This window comes from Chionomys nivalis, chromosome Y (genome assembly GCF_950005125.1).
Source record: "Chionomys nivalis chromosome Y, mChiNiv1.1, whole genome shotgun sequence".
NCBI classification, from domain to species: domain Eukaryota; kingdom Metazoa; phylum Chordata; class Mammalia; order Rodentia; family Cricetidae; genus Chionomys; species Chionomys nivalis.
Genome location: NC_080113.1, coordinates 2,878,886 through 2,896,143, shown reverse-complemented (window position 1 = coordinate 2,896,143; position 17,258 = coordinate 2,878,886). Strand labels below are relative to the sequence as shown.

Genomic DNA, 17,258 nt, shown 5'->3' with positions numbered 1-17,258 from the left:
TGCAATATCACATTAGTAGCTACCTGGTTATTTATGAGATAACTTGATGTGGGATTTTCCTCTGTATGCCACAAATACGTTTTATTACCATTGGTTAATAAAGAAGCTGCTTTGGCCTGTGGCAGGGCAGAAAAAAAGCTATGCGGAAAGACTAAACTGAATGCTGGGAGAAAGAAGCTGGAGTGAGAGATGCCAAGAAGCTGTCGAAGGAGACAGACACTGGAACCTTACAGGTTAACCTCACGCCTCATGGCAATACATAAAATAATAGCAATGGGTTAATTTAAAATGTAAAAGTTAGCTAATAAAAAAGCTGAGCTAATAAACCAAGCAATGCTTTAATTTATATAGTTCCTGTGTTATTATTCGGGTCTGGGCCGCCAGGAAATGAACAAGCAGTCTCCGTCTACACTATTGCCACAAAAACATGCACACTAAATAATGTTCAATAAATTTGACCAATAATAAATGGCACAAATACTGAATTTAAGGGAATATTTGAGAATTATATTTACTTACTGATTTATCTTTCAAATTTAATTGTTCAACTAGTTTTCTGTCATCTTCAGACTCTATCAACTCACCACCTACAAACAGTTCAATTTTTGTATGGGCTACATTGGCATTAATACGACTGAGAATGCAGCGTTGCACAGAACCGATAGTATCATTTGTATGAGACAATATGTCTATATCATCAACTTGTCTCCCTTGCACTGGGAAGCGAACTATAAGAGACAAGTGTTTCCCACGAAATGCCCTGGGGAGAAAAACATTAAATTAAAAACTGAAAAAAAGTCTCAGTAATATTCAACAAATAGTTAAAAATAGGAAGATATGAATTTGTTCCTTATTTAAAAAGTAGTAGTTAACTTATTTTGTTTTAAGTTTATTGTGAGAAATATTATGACTTTTGAATTACAAAGTAACTTGATTAGTTAATCAACTAGCATTCTCATGGTAACAAAAGTCTCCTAACTGTGGTGAGGCATCACAAAACACCTCAAAATTTTTTTGAGGTGTTAATGATTTTTAAAAAATAGTTGGTTTTCTGTACGAAAAAAGCAAGAAGAGAATGTCAGATCATCTTCCACTAGAGATACTAGAGTTACAAATGATTGTTGAGTTGCCATGTTATGCTAAAAACTGAATCTCTTGAAAAACAAGTGACCTTAATGATTTTGAGTCTTTTCTCAAAAATCTACATTAAGACTATTTCAGCTGAAAGTATGTTTTGGCAAAACTATTTACAAGTATGAGTGTTAAAAGTGTAGTTTCATATACACATGCATGCATTATATGTAGGTTATAGAAGTGTATGCACAGTATGTGATTTTTAAAAATATTTTCATATATAGAATGAGCTATTTTAGAGATGTAATTGGATTCTAATCAAAATTCACTTCCTTTCCTTCACATTTTAAAACATTTATTTATGGGTATTCCGTCTGCATGCATGTATGTCCGTGCACCATGTGTCTCTGGTACCTGTAGAGGATAGATGAGGGTACTAGATGCCCTGAATTATGAAGAATGTCAATTATTTTAAAAAGGATGAGTACTGAACCTAGAACCTTTGGAAGAGCAGTTAGTGTTCTCAACTCCTTAAATAACTTCTCAGTCTCTAAATTTCACACACCTTTTTATGTTAACCATATTCAAATAGGTTAATCAAGCCTAAAGGTAACATTAGTGAATGTTTGCAATCACAATTAATAATAATAACAAAAATTAATTTGTTAAGAAGCAATAAAATAATTTGTTCGTTGGGAGTCACAGCATGATGAACTCTATTAAAGGTTTGAAGCCCTAAGAAAGTAGAGAATCACTAACATAAAGAGTTTTCTTTTTGTAGTATCACGTATATGAATTCAAAATTTGAAAAAACTTGTATCTCAATTTGTGAAGGCAACCTTCTAAAGTATGTATTTCAATTCAATGGTTTTAAACTACCAGAACTTGATCAAAAGCTTGACAAATTATCACATATCCTGTCATCATAAGTAAGATCTAAAAAAAATAAACACTATTTAGAATGAAAATCTTTTATTTATAGGCTATAAACGCCTTACACTTAGAAATGGCAACCAGCTTACTTAATTTTAAATATGGGACAACTAAAACTATATATTATTATATGACATGTATGATTATTAAAATATGACAAACACTGAAGTCTGAATAAGCATTTTTAAGATTAGACTTTTAAACTCAATCCAGGGAAGAAGGTAGATTAACTAAAGGACCCTTCGCTCACTTCCTCCAAATATAATCCATCATCCTTCTAATAATCCCCATCTTCAGCTCATCCAAAAACAGATCTCCAGCATCTTTCACAACAGCCTTGTGAACATAAAATATTCTAGGGTAACACTTAACCAAGCAAGTAAAAATTTGTATGATAAAAACTTAAAAGACACTGGAGAAAGAAACTGAAAAAGATATCAGGAGATGGAAAGACCTCTCAAGTGCATGGATCCAGAAGATAACAGTGTAAAAAACATCATAATAAAAGCAATCTACAGATTTAATATAATCCCATCAAAATTCCAAAATAATTCTTCACAAATATGGAAAAGATAATCCTCAAAAGGAAACATAAAAATCCCAGGAAGTTATGATAATTCTGAATAATAAAAGAACTGCCAAGAGAGAGGACCAAAAAGTGAGTAATCACTCACACACAGCTGGACATCCCACTCTGTAAGCCTTCAGTACCTCAATAAAACCCCTGGCCCTGCTCCAGGCCTGGGACGGAGAAATAAACAAGACCTGAGAAAACTGAAAGCATGGGGATGGGAGAAAAAGGGGAGGGCAGAAGGGAAGGAGGAGAGAAGGGGAATGGGAAGAAGAATTTGAGGGAACCGAATAGTCAAGATGGGGGAAGGAAAGAGACAGAGGGCAAGGTAAGAGATATCTTAATTGAGGGAGCCATTATGGGGATAGCAAAAAAAAACTAGCACTAGATTCCAGGATCCACAAGAATGATCCCAGGTAAGACCCTATGCATTATTGAAGAGGGTGCCTGAACTGGCCTTGCCTTGTAGTCACATTGATGATGATCTTAAATGTCATAAATGTCACCACAGAACTTCCATCCAGCAACTGATGGAAGCAGATGAGGAGAACCACAGCAGAGCACTGGGCTGAGCTCCCCAAGTCCAGCTGAAGAGTGGAAGGAGTGAGAATATGAGCAAAAAGGTCAAGACCATGAGTGGAATAACCACTGAAACTGCTTACCCAACTTAATGAGAGCTCACCCACTCTGGTCAGATAGGGAAGGCACCAGCATACAACGAAAGTAGGCCTTCAGAATGTGGGTGACGGTTTTACGAATGGGGCAGACTGTGGGGTCAGTGACAGTGGGACCAGAATTTATCCCTATTGTTTGTACTGGTTGTTTGGAACCCATTCTCATAGGAGGGAGACCTTTTTCAATCTAGATACAGTAGTGGAATTCCTATGTTCTTCCTCAAAACAATGCGTCTTACCCTCTCTGAAAAGTGGAAACTTGGACTGTTAGGTAAAACGAAAAAAAGACAGCTTTTTATTTAATAAAATAAAAAAGAACTGCCTGAGCTATCACCATCCCAGATTTCAAGTTTATTACAGACTTATAAGTAATGAAAAATGAAAAGGCATTTGCACAAAACATATACGTTGACCAGTGGATCAAACCGAAGGCCAACATGTAAATGAAAAAAACCACAGACACCTGATTTTTAATAAAGAAGCCAGAAACATACACTAGAAAACAAACAAACAAACAAACAAACTGCACCTTCAACAAAGAGTGCAGGTAGAACTGAATGGCTGCATGTAAAAGAATGCAAATAGATCCATACATAACACCACGAACAAAACTCAAACTTCAAAAAGATGAAAAATTAAACTGTATTCCCTGAACCTCAAAGAACAGAAAATGGGGGTATAGCCTTGAACTCATGGCACAGACACACAAAAAAGACTTCCTGAACAGAAAGAACAGTGTTAACACAGACTCTTAAGATCAACAATTAATAAATGTGACCTTCTGAAGCTGAGAAGCTTCTGCACAGCCAGGGGCACTGCCATTTGATCAAAGAGGTAGCCTATATAATGTGAAAAGATTTCATCCACAGGTATCTCCTAGGAAAAGGAGGTGGGAAGTGTTAAGAGTCAGAGGGGAAGGAGGACACCAGAACAAGGACCTCTAAATCAACATGATCAAAGTTCAAATGAACTCAAGAGTGGAGCAGCATTTTACAGGGCTTGCGGTGGTGTGCACTATGTCCTTTACATATATAATGATTTTGTGGGATTAACAAGTAGGTGTATGTATGAATCTGTCTCTGCTTCTTTTATCTTCCTGGGTTAGTTTCCTTCTGTTTCTTTTGTTCAATTCTGATGTGTTGGTTTTGTTTAGTTTATCATAATGTATTGTATTATTATCTCTTAGAGACCTCTTTCTTTCCTAATGAATCGTGATGGACTGTGAGGTGCAGAACCAAGAGCAGAGGTAGGAAACACTCATATCAGAATATATTATGCGAAAAAAATATTTTCAATAAAAGGATAAAAATAGAAGAGACTTTTGACAATATAATACCCCATCGAATGAAGGTCCCATGATTGTAGTCAATGCACTCTGGAATCAGTTTATAGCCGGCCTTAACTACATTACAGAGTTAAAGACTAGTCAAGCACACAGCAGTCTGTATCACAAAAACATGGGGGAGTAGTGAGGAATGAACTTCAAAATAGATTAACTGTTACACTTAACAGGTAGTAACAACTTGGAAAAACAAAATAAAAAAATTCTAGTTAAGGAATGAGTGTTTTACTAGACTATAACTAGATATAAAATATTTCCTCAAAGTTCACACTTTTAAAAAAGTGAAATACATTAAAATGTAAATGGCATTCACATTTTGCTAAATAACATTGTAAGAAAATATTAGTTGGAAGTTACTCTTAGATCAAGTTTACAAACCTTGACATAGGAAGAATAATTCGTTCCCCATGATGATCACTGTCACATTCACTTATGTACTCTCTTAAAACCGCTAATACACGAACCATCTGAATGGCTTCCTGTCTTGTACAACTAATATTGTCTTTTTCACTATCCAAAACACACAACATGCCATATGAGGCTTTCAAGTGATCAAAGCAAGTCTGAATAAAATCTTCATGGATAGCTACCTGCAAATGTGTCAAACAGAAAACAATACAATAGTTGCTTGTAAAAAAAAAGAATCACCAAACATGACAACAAAAAGCAAAACAAAACAAAACAAAAAAAAATCTTAAAAGCAATTCTCAACTACAATTATAACTACAATAAACACAAGTTTTTTTTTTTTAAAAAAAAGCCTTAATATGTAACCAAGTAGGGAACACATTAATATTCTCATTTTAAAAAACTGAATCTTTCTTTCACACTTGCACTGAGAAACATGCATGTATACATATACACACAAAGAAATAAGCACAAAAATAAAATGTATAGTTAAAAATAATAATAAAAAATTAAGCTAGGGTTCCTTCATATGACTACAGTCGCAGGATCCAGAAGGCTGAGGAAAGAGGAATACCATGAATTCAGTAATTCCAGACCAGTCTGGGCTACATACAATATGTGAATCTTTCTCTCACCAAAGCAATTCCCCAAAACAAAAACAAAATAAAAAAGCAAGAAAAACGATCGTAGCGATATGTCTTTAGTTAATACTGTACAAATAAAATAACCAATTCCTAATTCATTTTAAGTTTAAAACGGTATTATTACTAATGCTATTTTAATCTGTGAAGTTCTTTCAGTACTTCAATCCTTACCTTATTTGCCTGTAATCTGGGACCAAGATTTGTGTGTATTTCTTTTAGAAGATCTATTGCTCTGTTCAAAATATTGTCATTACTCTTTATCACAACCTAATTTTTAAAATAATAAAATAAATACCATTGAAGATGTAACTTGCCATTTAGAATATTCTCCTTTTCAATAAATAAAAGCTTACATTAATGTGATATAAATTCAAGCTTTAAAAAGGAAATAACACAAAAGATTTTCAGATGAAACAACTAGAAAAATTACAATAGTATTATTTAGACTGGCAATTCTGTTGCTGAACTAAGACATTTCAAGTTATCAATAAGTCACTACAGAAAACTCACTCCCAGAATTTCTGATATTATTTATTAAAAATGACTTTATTAAAATATACTGTAGATTCCCTGGCTTCAGAGATTTTTTTTTCATGAATTATCCATAAAAATTGGAAAAGGAAAAGAGCAGAAACATGTTCTGATTTTCTTTCCTCACTTTCTTTTCCTTTTTTATCATTAGGTTCTATTTGCAGATTGCAGTCAGAAAAAAATTTAAACAATTCACTCGAATGTATGAACGATCCTTAAAAACATGACTATACTTAAAATTTGCTTAAGAAATGAATGAATAAATCCCCAATGAAACTAAGCTACAATAAGACAGTCCAAGACTGAAATAAATACACTATATCAAAATTGCAAAGTCAGCATTACAGAGCATAAAACATTTTTCAGATACTTACAAGTGAAACAATGTATATAAAGGTTTTATTATTCACATTTCCTAGTAAATCATTTTTCTGCTCTATCATTAATTATGGTACTTAAATATGTATCCATCTTATATAAAAACTGGAGAGACTAACTTTCATGGATGACAACAGGCAAAATATGTTTGCGAGGAAAGTTACATTTACATGAAACCTTTGAAAAGAATATATTTAATGTGAATGCCAAAGAATCACCTGTGCCAGACATAAACTAAGTCCTTTAATTTCTAGGACATATATCCAATCCGTATAAATATACAGAAGAAAATCTATAAAAATATCTGCAATTGTAAAAAACTACTTTAGATACTTTTGCCATAATTTCTCCTGTTTTACTTACCTCCCAAAGGTAATCTAATCCTCTTAGGTCTAAATCATCCATCATATAGACTCTTCTTTTTATCATTAATTTCCCTTCTCGACAATTGACAGCCTTGAAAAATCTTTCAAAACACGTTATGCCATTTTCGGTTAATAGAGTAGGATCAAGTTGAAGCACATTACTTTCAAAAAAATCCTGAATAATATCAGGATCTAGATCTGGATCGTCTCCCATTAACTTGGAAAACCACATAAAACAGGCTTCTCGATCACTAAAGAAAACTGCATTCTCTGCTAAGCAGTTCCATATTTGTTTGGCTTGGAGAGCAGAGAGCCAAAGTTGACCATCCTTCAATAAAAATCTTGAAAAACACATAAGAAACTAATTAGGTTCAAAATGATTTTATTCTCATCAGTACACTGTTTTGATACACAAAACACATTGTAAAGTATCTTGAAGACTATGCATTCTTTAAAAATAATACATCTAAACTTACATTCTATTTTTTCCACATATTTAATGAATGCAACCAGAAACTTTACCTATCTACATGACTCAAAAATACTTCTGCTTTACTTTAAAATATTACAGCTTTTGAAACAAGTTAGATACCTAAACTGATGTAGGTTTGAGTTTAACAACAAACAGTTCTTATGACTTAAATCTGCTTTAACGCATGACAGTCAGGGTGCACCTTTAATCCCAGCACTTGGGAGACAGAGGCAGGCGGATCTCTGTGAGACTGAGGACAGCCTGGTCTACAGAAGGAGTTCCAGGACAGCCACGGTTACACAAAGAAACTGTGTCAGAAGAAAAAATTAAAGCAATTTTAGCAATCTTTACATTTTTGAAATTCTTTAGCCACTACTCAGTCATATTAAACAAAATTATTTGCCTATAATTTTAATTTATTTCTGATTTATCCTTTTATGCTCAAAATTTAATTAGCCCAGAAGAACATTTTTAGTTTCAAGACTAAAAAATAATGGTAATTGTGGCGAACTATCGCCGCCATTACAAGATGGCGCCGAGAGCCTGATGAACAAGTGTGTTTTGGCGTGTTAGACCAACGTCTCTACCGCCTGATCTTGCTCTTGATCTGCCCAGCAACAGCTGCTTCCAATCCCATGCGGCCACGTCTCTTTGGTTCTGAACACGCCCATTCTCCCTGTATATATTCAGCCGCTTTCCGCCACTCGGGGCCCCCTACTTCCACCAGTCAACTGTAACCGAGTGCACTTCAATAAAGCGCGATAGAGAAGGATCCTGTGTCGGTGGTCTTCATTTCATCGCTGGTCGAGTCTTGGCGGGCCACAGCTGGTGCCGAAACCCGGGAACTTCGGCGGACACCGTAGGGGGCCGAAGAGGATTCAGAACTCTACACGCGAAGTGGTCGACGTCGGTAAAGTATCCTCAGGTATGTCGAGCTTGCTGGTGGGGGGGGGTTGAGCCTGTGTGGTTTGGCATCGCTGCGGTAGTCTTTGGGTTGATAATTTTTTTCTGCTGCCTGTGCTTGCGGTGTGATCGTCCCGGAGAGGAGTGCCTCTGCTGCGTGTCAAACTGAAAGTAAAATCCGGGGTAGACAACTCGGTATTTCATTCCCATCGTAAGACTCTCGTAAAGAAGGAAGGTGATGGGCTCGGACAGCAGCAAGGGTTGAGCGCCTGACTTTGTTAGCCCAATACAAGCTTTATTGAAAGAACGGGGATTGAAGGTCTCTGATGGCACTATTAGAACCATATTAAAAGACATTGACCAACAGGCGCCGTGGTTCGTAGTGTCAGGGGACTTAAATATCCCTTGTTGGGAGAAACTGGGGAAGGACCTCGACAAGGCAGAGGAAAGACATCAACTTAGAGCAGGTACGATCCCGCTCTGGAAATTGATTCGTGCTTGTTTAAAAGAAGGCAAGCATATGGAGCATGTGAAAAGAGGGCGACGCGCGTTGACAGAGCATCAGGATAGCCTCTCAGAGTTAAGCTCAATGAAGGGAGATGAGGATAGCAAAAGAAATGGATCCAAACTGGGAGAGAAGGAGAAACCCAGTAAGAAAAAAAGGGACCCCGATCATGGGATAGAGAAAAAAGGAAATCCCGATCAGGGAGCAAAAGGGGAGGAGGGTGAGAGACCCGTGCCAAGTGCACCCCTCTACCCACCCCTCGATGAATTTTTAGATGAGTTTGCCACCATGGACTTGTATGAGGATGAAGGACTAGAGGGAGATGAGGAACTAACTGAGTGGGAGGAGGAGGAGATGGAGGAAGAGGCAGCTAGATATGAGGAGGGCCGATATGAACCACAGCCTAGCTATGCTCCACCGCCATACCCAGGTCGGAACAAGCGTGGTACGGTAGGGGGAGCTCATAGACTCGAAATACTCTTCGATATCTAGCCGAACTTACCCCAATCCCGTCTATGGCGTTTCCTGTTTTTGAGGATCAGGACCAGCGGAGGTATCATGAACCAATTCCATATAAACAGCTGAAAGACTTAGTCGAGGCCTCCCGGACTTGGGGACCCAACGCACAGTATACCATAACCTTATTGGACAGGATATTGAATTCAGCATTAACACCCAATGATTGGTGGGAGATAGCGCGGGCTTGCTTGACCACCGGGCAATACCTAGATTATAGATCTGTGGTGACAGAGGCGGCCCATGCGCAGGCTAGAGTCAATGCTCAAGCACAAAATACAGCGCCATGGAATGCTGACATGCTTCTGGGTCAAGGCCAATGGGCCGTAAACCAGACAGCTTATCCAGTTCAGGTTTATCAACAAATCCATGATATTTATAAAAGGGCATGGAAAATGATCCCAAAAAGAGGAGAAGTGTCAGGAAATCTGACTAAGATAATACAAGGCCCAAATGAGCCATTCTCAGATTTTGTAGCTAGAATGGTGGAAGCAGCGGGAAAAAATTTTTGGTGACGCCCAGGAAGCCATGCCGCTGGTGCAGCAGTTAGTGTATGAACAATGTACAAAAGATTGCCAAAGGGCCATTACTCCCTGGAAGGGAAAAGGGCTAGATGCCTGGCTAAAGGCCTGTCGTGAGATTGGAGGCCCATTGACAAACGAAGGGCTAGCCCGTGCCATGATAGCCGCCACGAAACAAAAGAGCCGCCAGAATGGCTGTTTTGCCTGTGGTAGGCAGGGACATTTGAAACGTGATTGTCCAAACAAAGGGAGCTCAAGCAATGGCCCACCGGCGGGCAGACAACCGGGCACCTGTCCTAGGTGTAAGAAAGGGAAACACTGGGCCAATGAATGCAGGTCAACAAAAGATATTAATGGTCAACCCATAAACAACCCATATGTTCCCAGGTCAAAAAACATGCAGAGGGGCCCTCGACCCCAGGGCCCCAAAATCTATGGGGCAATACAGGAGGGGAACATGGATCCTCCCAAATCGCCCGACGAGCCACATCAGGCTCCGCAGGGATGGACCTCCGTGCCACCTCCGGGTTGGTTTTAACTCAAAGTATGGGAGTACAAGCGATCCCCACTGACATGAAGGGACCGCTTCCAAAAGATTCAGTGGGAATTGTTATCGGTAGATCCTCTAGTACAATGAGAGGGCTGCTGGTACTCCCAGGAGTTATTGACCCAGATTATCAAGGGACCATTAAGATCATGTGTCACTCTCCTTTTGGAATTGTTTCTATAGCTCCGGGAGATCGAATAGCTCAGATGATAGTCGTGCCATCCATGCATGAGCGCTTTCCGGCCCATACCGCGGAGAGAGTAGACAGAGGGTTTGGGTCTTCCGGAGTAGATATGGCCTGCCTTTCCTTGGAGTTGAACGATCGGCCGATGTGTACATTAAAAATAGAAGGGAAGTCCTTTACAGGGCTGATAGATACAGGGGCAGATAGGAGCGTTATGAGCCGTCAGTTTTGGCCTAAGAGCTGGCCGTTGCAAAAGGCTTCACAAACACTCCAAGGGCTAGGATATCAGAACACACCTGACATGAGTGCGAAGAGCTTAAAATGGAATGTGGATGGCCAAGAAGGATTTTTTCAACCTTTCGTACTAGATCTGCCATTAAACTTGTGGGGAAGAGATGTACAAAAGCAACTAAAACTTATGTTAACCAATGAGGGAAGTTACTCAAGTACTAGCCAAGAACTTATGAGTAAGCAGGGATATATGCCCGGAGCAGGTTTAGGCTGTAATTTACAAGGTAGGCCTGAGCCTATTATCCCAGAGGGAAAACATGATAGAAAGGGTTTGGGTTTTTCTTAGGGGCCACTGAAGATTATATAAAAATTCCATGGAAGACTGATAAGCCCGTATGGATACCCCAGTGGCCCCTCTCTCAGGAAAAACTCCATGCGGCATGGCAGTTGGTGAGAGAACAATTACAACTAGGACATATAGAGCTGTCCACGTCGCCATGGAATGCTCCCATATTTGTTATAAAGAAGAAATCAGGAAAATGGCGCTTATTGCATGATTTGAGAGCCATTAATGCACAAATGTCCTTAATGGGCCCGATTCAAAGAGGCCTTCCTGTGCTTTCAGCTTTACCTAAAGGATGGCACGTATATGCCATCGATATTGTTGATTGTTTTTTCTCCATCCCCTTGCATCCAGCTGATAAAGAGCGCTTTGCCTTTACTATTCCTTCATTAAATCATGAGGAACCCGACAAACGATACCAATGGCGGGTCCTGCCTCAGGGCATGGCAAATAGTCCTACTATGTGCCAGCTCTTTGTGGATGCGGCCCTTACCCCTGTTAGGAGGAGTTTTCCTGATGTAAGAATAATTCATTACATGGATGATATCTTACTGGCGAGCCCAGAGAAGGTTAAGTTAGATCAGGCCTTAATTGCCTTGGAGGCAGCCCTGGGAGAGAAAGGACTTTATATAGCTCCAGAAAAGGTACAAAAGACTGAAACGGTGGAATTTTTAGGATCTAAGATTGAATTACAGACAATCAGACCACAAAAAATTAAGATAGGCACACAACACCTAAAGACCCTTAATGATTTTCAAAAGCTTTTAGGAGATATTAATTGGTTGCGTGGATATCTCCCTATGACGAGGGAAGAATTAAAACCATTATTTAGGATTTTGGAAGGTAATCCTGATCTTAATTCACCAAGGAGTTTAACGGCAGAAGGACGCGAAGCCCTCAAATTGGTTGAGGCCACAATTCAGAAAGTACAAGTGATGCGCATTGATCCTTTGCGCCCATTAACGTTTTGTATACTTCACACTTCTGGTAGCCCCACGGGGGTGTTTTGGCAAGATGCTCCGGTATGGTGGATACATAGCCATTGTCAAGGCCAAAAAACTTTAACTTATTACCCTGAAGCTGTTGCCTCTCTGGCCTTATTGGGGCTGAAGTTTTCAATTTCTACCTTTGGGTATGCGCCAGATAAATTGATCATACCCTATACAAAAGAGCAGGTAGAGGTCCTTGCTGGTACAATAGATAGTTGGGCCATTCTTGTTACAGCTTATTCAAATTTGATAGATAATCATTATCCCCAAGATAAATTGTTACAATTTTTGTGCCATAATATTATATATTTTCCTATTATTACCTCTCAAACACCGATTTCAGGTGCACTGCATATTTTTACAGATGGATCAAAAACAGGATTAGGAGTTTATCAAGTTATGGGGAGCGAGCCAGTGCAGTTACAATTTCGCCCTGGAGCCCCCCAGGTGACTGAATGTTTGGTCGTTTTGGAAGTTTTCAAGGCTTTTCATTCATGCTCATTTAATTTGTTATCAGATTCCTCCTATGTTGTTAATGTGGTTCGACACTTGGAGGCTACATCACACATTAAAGAACAAAGTATGATTGCGGCAGTCCTTTATCAAATACAACAGTGTATTTATAAAAGAGACACGCCGTTCTATATTGGTCACATAAGGGCACATTCAGGCTTGCCTGGACCACTCGCTGGTGCTAATGCCACGGTGGATGCTCTTACAAGAGAACAGCTTGGACTGCTATTATACGACCCAGTACTCCAAGCCCAATCCTTCCATCACAACTTTCATGTACCTGCCGAGACGTTACGCCTCCGCTTTAATATCACTAGGAACCAAGCCAGAGACATAGTCAAATCCTGCCAGACATGTGTGATGTTTCATCACCCGCCTCACACCGGGGTTAACCCTCGGGGATTGAAACCCCTAACCTTGTGGCAAATGGACGTAACCCACGTTCCTGAGTTTGGCAAACAGAAATGGGTGCATGTTTCTGTGGACACCTATTCAGGTGTCATTCATGCTTCCGCCTTAACGGGTGAGAAAGTGAGAAATGTAAAAACCCACTGTCTAGAGGCCTGGGCAGCTTGGGGAAAGCCTGTAACCTTAAAAACAGATAACGGTCCTGCCTATGTGGCCCAGGGCTTCAGATCCTTTTGCACTCAAATGCAAGTAGCTCATCTCACTGGGCTGCCCTACAACCCTCAAGGGCAAGGGATTGTTGAACGTGCAAATCGAACCCTCAAAGAGATGCTACAAAAACAAAAGGGGGGTATTGAGGGCTCTGCCTCTCCCAAGGATCGTTTATCACTAGCCCTCTTTACCTTGAATTTTTTAATCTTGGATAATCATGGCCGTTCACCGGCAGATAGACATGCTGGCCACATTATAACATCCACAGAATATGTAAAATGGAAAGATGTGTTAGATAACAAATGGCATGGACCGGATCCTGTAATACAGAGATCCAGGGGAGCTGTTTGTGTTTTTCCTCAGGAGCGGCCCGATCCGGTGTGGGTGCCTTCGAGGTTAACCAGAACAGTGGCAGACAAAGAAGACGCCGGACAGCCCCAGGATGACGAGGAAGCACCGTCTGACCCTGAACATCATACTCGCCCTTGCTCCCCTTCTGATGACTGTTAATAGCCAAGACAATTATTTTTGGGCAGTTACCCGCACCTGGCCCATTCCCATGCCGGTTACTAATGTTTCTAGAATCTTGCCCCATTTGTATATAAAAGATTGCCTTTTTGATTTGTCCTGCCAACAAGTAGATTATAGAGAAGAAGCTTATAATGCAACCAGCTACGATTTACAGGGAACCCTTTGCCTGACTAGTAATAGTAGCGCCTCCCTTCCCTCTTGTTTGATGTTAGACTTTAAGATGTTTGCTAGTTATTTAGATCCTTTAAATGGCATTCACGAATCGTGGATGCTTGATGCCATATTTCAGACTCTTAAGCAGGCGAATGGGGGCAAGTCAAGTGGCTCAGGTGATATAAACAACCAGACTGTTTTTAATGTTACCACCTATACGTTAAATGTTACCGCTGCCCTTCCATTTGTTGTTCAGACAGGTAATTCCAACGGGACAAAAGACAATACCCATAATTACAGCCTATCCTTACCTCACTGTGAGCGTAGGGTAAATTTTCAATGGCCACCTACATTTTTAAATTGTGTCCCTCGCTTTGACAAGCCCAAACCAGCTTCTCCGGGCTGGTGGCTTTGGAAAGAGTTACCAAAGTCAACGAAACAAGGATTAAAAAGGGGTCTGCTTACCTCACCTTGGATTTATTCCAATAATTATGGAGGTTTTGTGGATCTGTCACCTTTTATTTTATTTAACACTTCCAAGTGGATATTAACAAATAGTTCAGGAGTGTTAAATGGGTCCAAGTTGTTGATCCAAGAGAGTGAAGGGGTGGCTAATATTTCCAAATCAAAAAATCCAGTTTGTGTGGATGCCCCGTTTTTATGGATTTTAAGCAATCACTCTACCGACAAGCAGCTTAACTGCTCAAAGACTTCTTGTGTATTATCTCAATGCTGGTCCTTTCGGCACACAACCGGCCTGCTAGCGAAGGTGCCTACCTTTGTGTGGGTACCAGTGAAGGCAGACCCAAATGAATTTTCTGTTTTGTCCCTGATTAGGCAAAAGCGAGATTTCGGTATCACAGCAGCTATCGTAGCAGCTATTGCTGTTTCCGCAGCTGCGGCTGTTACAGCTGGGGTAGCTATGGCCAACCAGGTACATGTAGCAAATACCATTAATGAAGTAGTGCAGAAAACCTCAGAAGCCCTGATACAACAAGAAGTTATAAATAAGCATTTGGCTTCAGGAATTTTATTACTTAATAAGAGGATAGATTTAGTGGAAGAAAATTTATATAAGATGTTTGATGTTATGGCTATGAGTTGTGTTTTACGCAAAGAATATTTATGTGTTACTCCTTATTTTGCATCATTTAATGAATCAAAACGATTATCCAATTACTTGAAAGGTAATTGGAGCTTGGAGTTTGAGCAGTTACAATCCAATTTAAGCTTGAAAATTTTAAGTTTAAATGCTACCAAAGCAGAAGTGATTACACTTGGAGAGTTTACGGACTGGCTGGTTACTACCTTCTCTTATATTAAAGAGTGGGCTGGGGTTGGTGTGATTGGTGTGCTGATGTGTGCAGGGTTGATGGTGGCACTGTTCTTGATTATAAAGATGATGAGAGCACGCAAAAGGGAGAAGATGGCAATTGTCCGAGCACTCGCTGCACTTGAGGCTGGCACATCCCCCCAAGCTTGGCTCACTATGTTTAAAGAGACTTAAGCCGTGTCTTTGCACCCGATGGGTCCTGTTGCCCATTGCACTCGGAAGAACGGCTTGCCTTACCCGGGTGGCTTGCACCACAGAGTGCACAGGGTGAGCCACCCTGGAAATCATGGTTCCGTGCAGACGGGTTTCCTCTGACTAATTTTCCCGTCCCTGGAAAAACAGAGATTATCATTTTTGCCCAGGGGGGAACCCTCTAATTTCAGCCATGACTGGAGGTCTCTTTCTCTAATCAAACAAAAAAGGGGGAGATGTGGCGAACTATCGCCGCCATTACAAGATGGCGCCGAGAGCCTGATGAACAAGTGTGTTTTGGCGTGTTAGACCAACGTCTCTACCGCCTGATCTTGCTCTTGATCTGCCCAGCAACAGCTGCTTCCAATCCCATGCGGCCACGTCTCTTTGGTTCTGAACACGCCCATTCTCCCTGTATATATTCAGCCGCTTTCCGCCACTCGGGGCCCCCTACTTCCACCAGTCAACTGTAACCGAGTGCACTTCAATAAAGCGCGATAGAGAAGGATCCTGTGTCGGTGGTCTTCATTTCATCGCTGGTCGAGTCTTGGCGGGCCACAGGTAATCATTATTTTAAAAGTTTACTAAACACTTCCTTAAATTCTTAACCTATTCTGAATATTTCTCAATAAGTATTACATTTTCTTAAAAATCAAACTAAGCAACACCTGCCTTAAAAAGTTGCTATGATGACACACCAATAAAAGGCATTAACTCTTAGTTTATTTTCTTTTGAATTAATTATACTGTTAACAGTTTATAGAGCTGCAACAAAGGAAAGTCTTCTGATTCTTAAGTTTATAGAGCTGATATTTTTAATTCATTTTTCTGATGCTTAGTACCTTACTAAAATGTAATGTTCGTATAGTTTCTATGTATAGACAGAAAAGCAAACACTTTTAATGAAGTCAAAGTAAACCTAATAAGTGTTTTTAAGCATTATTCAAAATAGGGCCTTACCATGTCATTTTAAAATCTTTTAAAACAATAAACCAATTTCCCACACATACGAAATAAGATGTATTCGGATATTTAAAATTTAAATTAAAATTTAAACTTGTTTCTTAATTTTAAAATGTTAAGCTAAATTACCACAAACAATCTTACGAACATTTATGGCATAGGGAGGAGGGTCAATAGGTAAAGCACTCTGTGTGCATACATCAGGGTCTATGTGTAGACCATCAGAATCCATACAAAAGTTAAATGTAATGATTCAGGACTGTAACACTGTTAGTGGGGGAACAGACACAGACAGATCTCAGATAAAAAAGAGATATTTAGTAAAAACCCTAAGAAAAACAAAAAGCAAAAAGATCAGAGTAATGGAGAAGGCTTACGGGACTCTAGTCATAGGCACATATATACTACATATTAAAAAGTACTTAATAATAATGACTATAAAGCAAAATGATATGCAAACTTTGAAAATGTCTTTTTGGGGGGACAATATCTTGCTATGGTAGCCAGCTAGTCACCTAATTAAGATTTAGCAAATTGAAATCTTTTATCTGTGCATTAATGAGAATAGCAATATTGATCAAAACAAACCTGAGGAAATTAAGTCGTTCTTGGACTTCTTGAATATGACTGTATCTACTTCCTAGTCTTACAGTTTGTGGGTCATAGTCTTCATAATCTGCATATTAAAAATACCGTGAAATTACATGCATCCACTGCTGAATTTAGCAAAAATACAGAAATAATCACTTTACTTAATAAGTAAGATGTAATACTTCATAATATTTCTATGTGTAGACAGAAAGCCAAAGATTTTTAATTTGTCA

General features: G+C 39.3%; 1 protein-coding gene across 1 annotated transcript in view; it reads right to left on the bottom strand.

Annotated features, from left to right (window-relative positions):
- LOC130868819 (probable ubiquitin carboxyl-terminal hydrolase FAF-X) overlaps positions 1 to 17,258 on the bottom strand; it is a 176,430-nt gene that overhangs the window by 67,043 nt on the left and 92,129 nt on the right. Inside the window, exons 15-19 of the mRNA XM_057760841.1 lie at positions 17,023 to 17,110; positions 6,919 to 7,261; positions 5,818 to 5,913; positions 4,973 to 5,184; positions 520 to 760 (exon numbers count right to left, since the gene is read on the bottom strand). Of these exons, the coding sequence (XP_057616824.1) occupies positions 520 to 760; positions 4,973 to 5,184; positions 5,818 to 5,913; positions 6,919 to 7,261; positions 17,023 to 17,110 (980 nt within the window). The remainder of the gene's footprint in view (positions 1 to 519; positions 761 to 4,972; positions 5,185 to 5,817; positions 5,914 to 6,918; positions 7,262 to 17,022; positions 17,111 to 17,258) is intronic.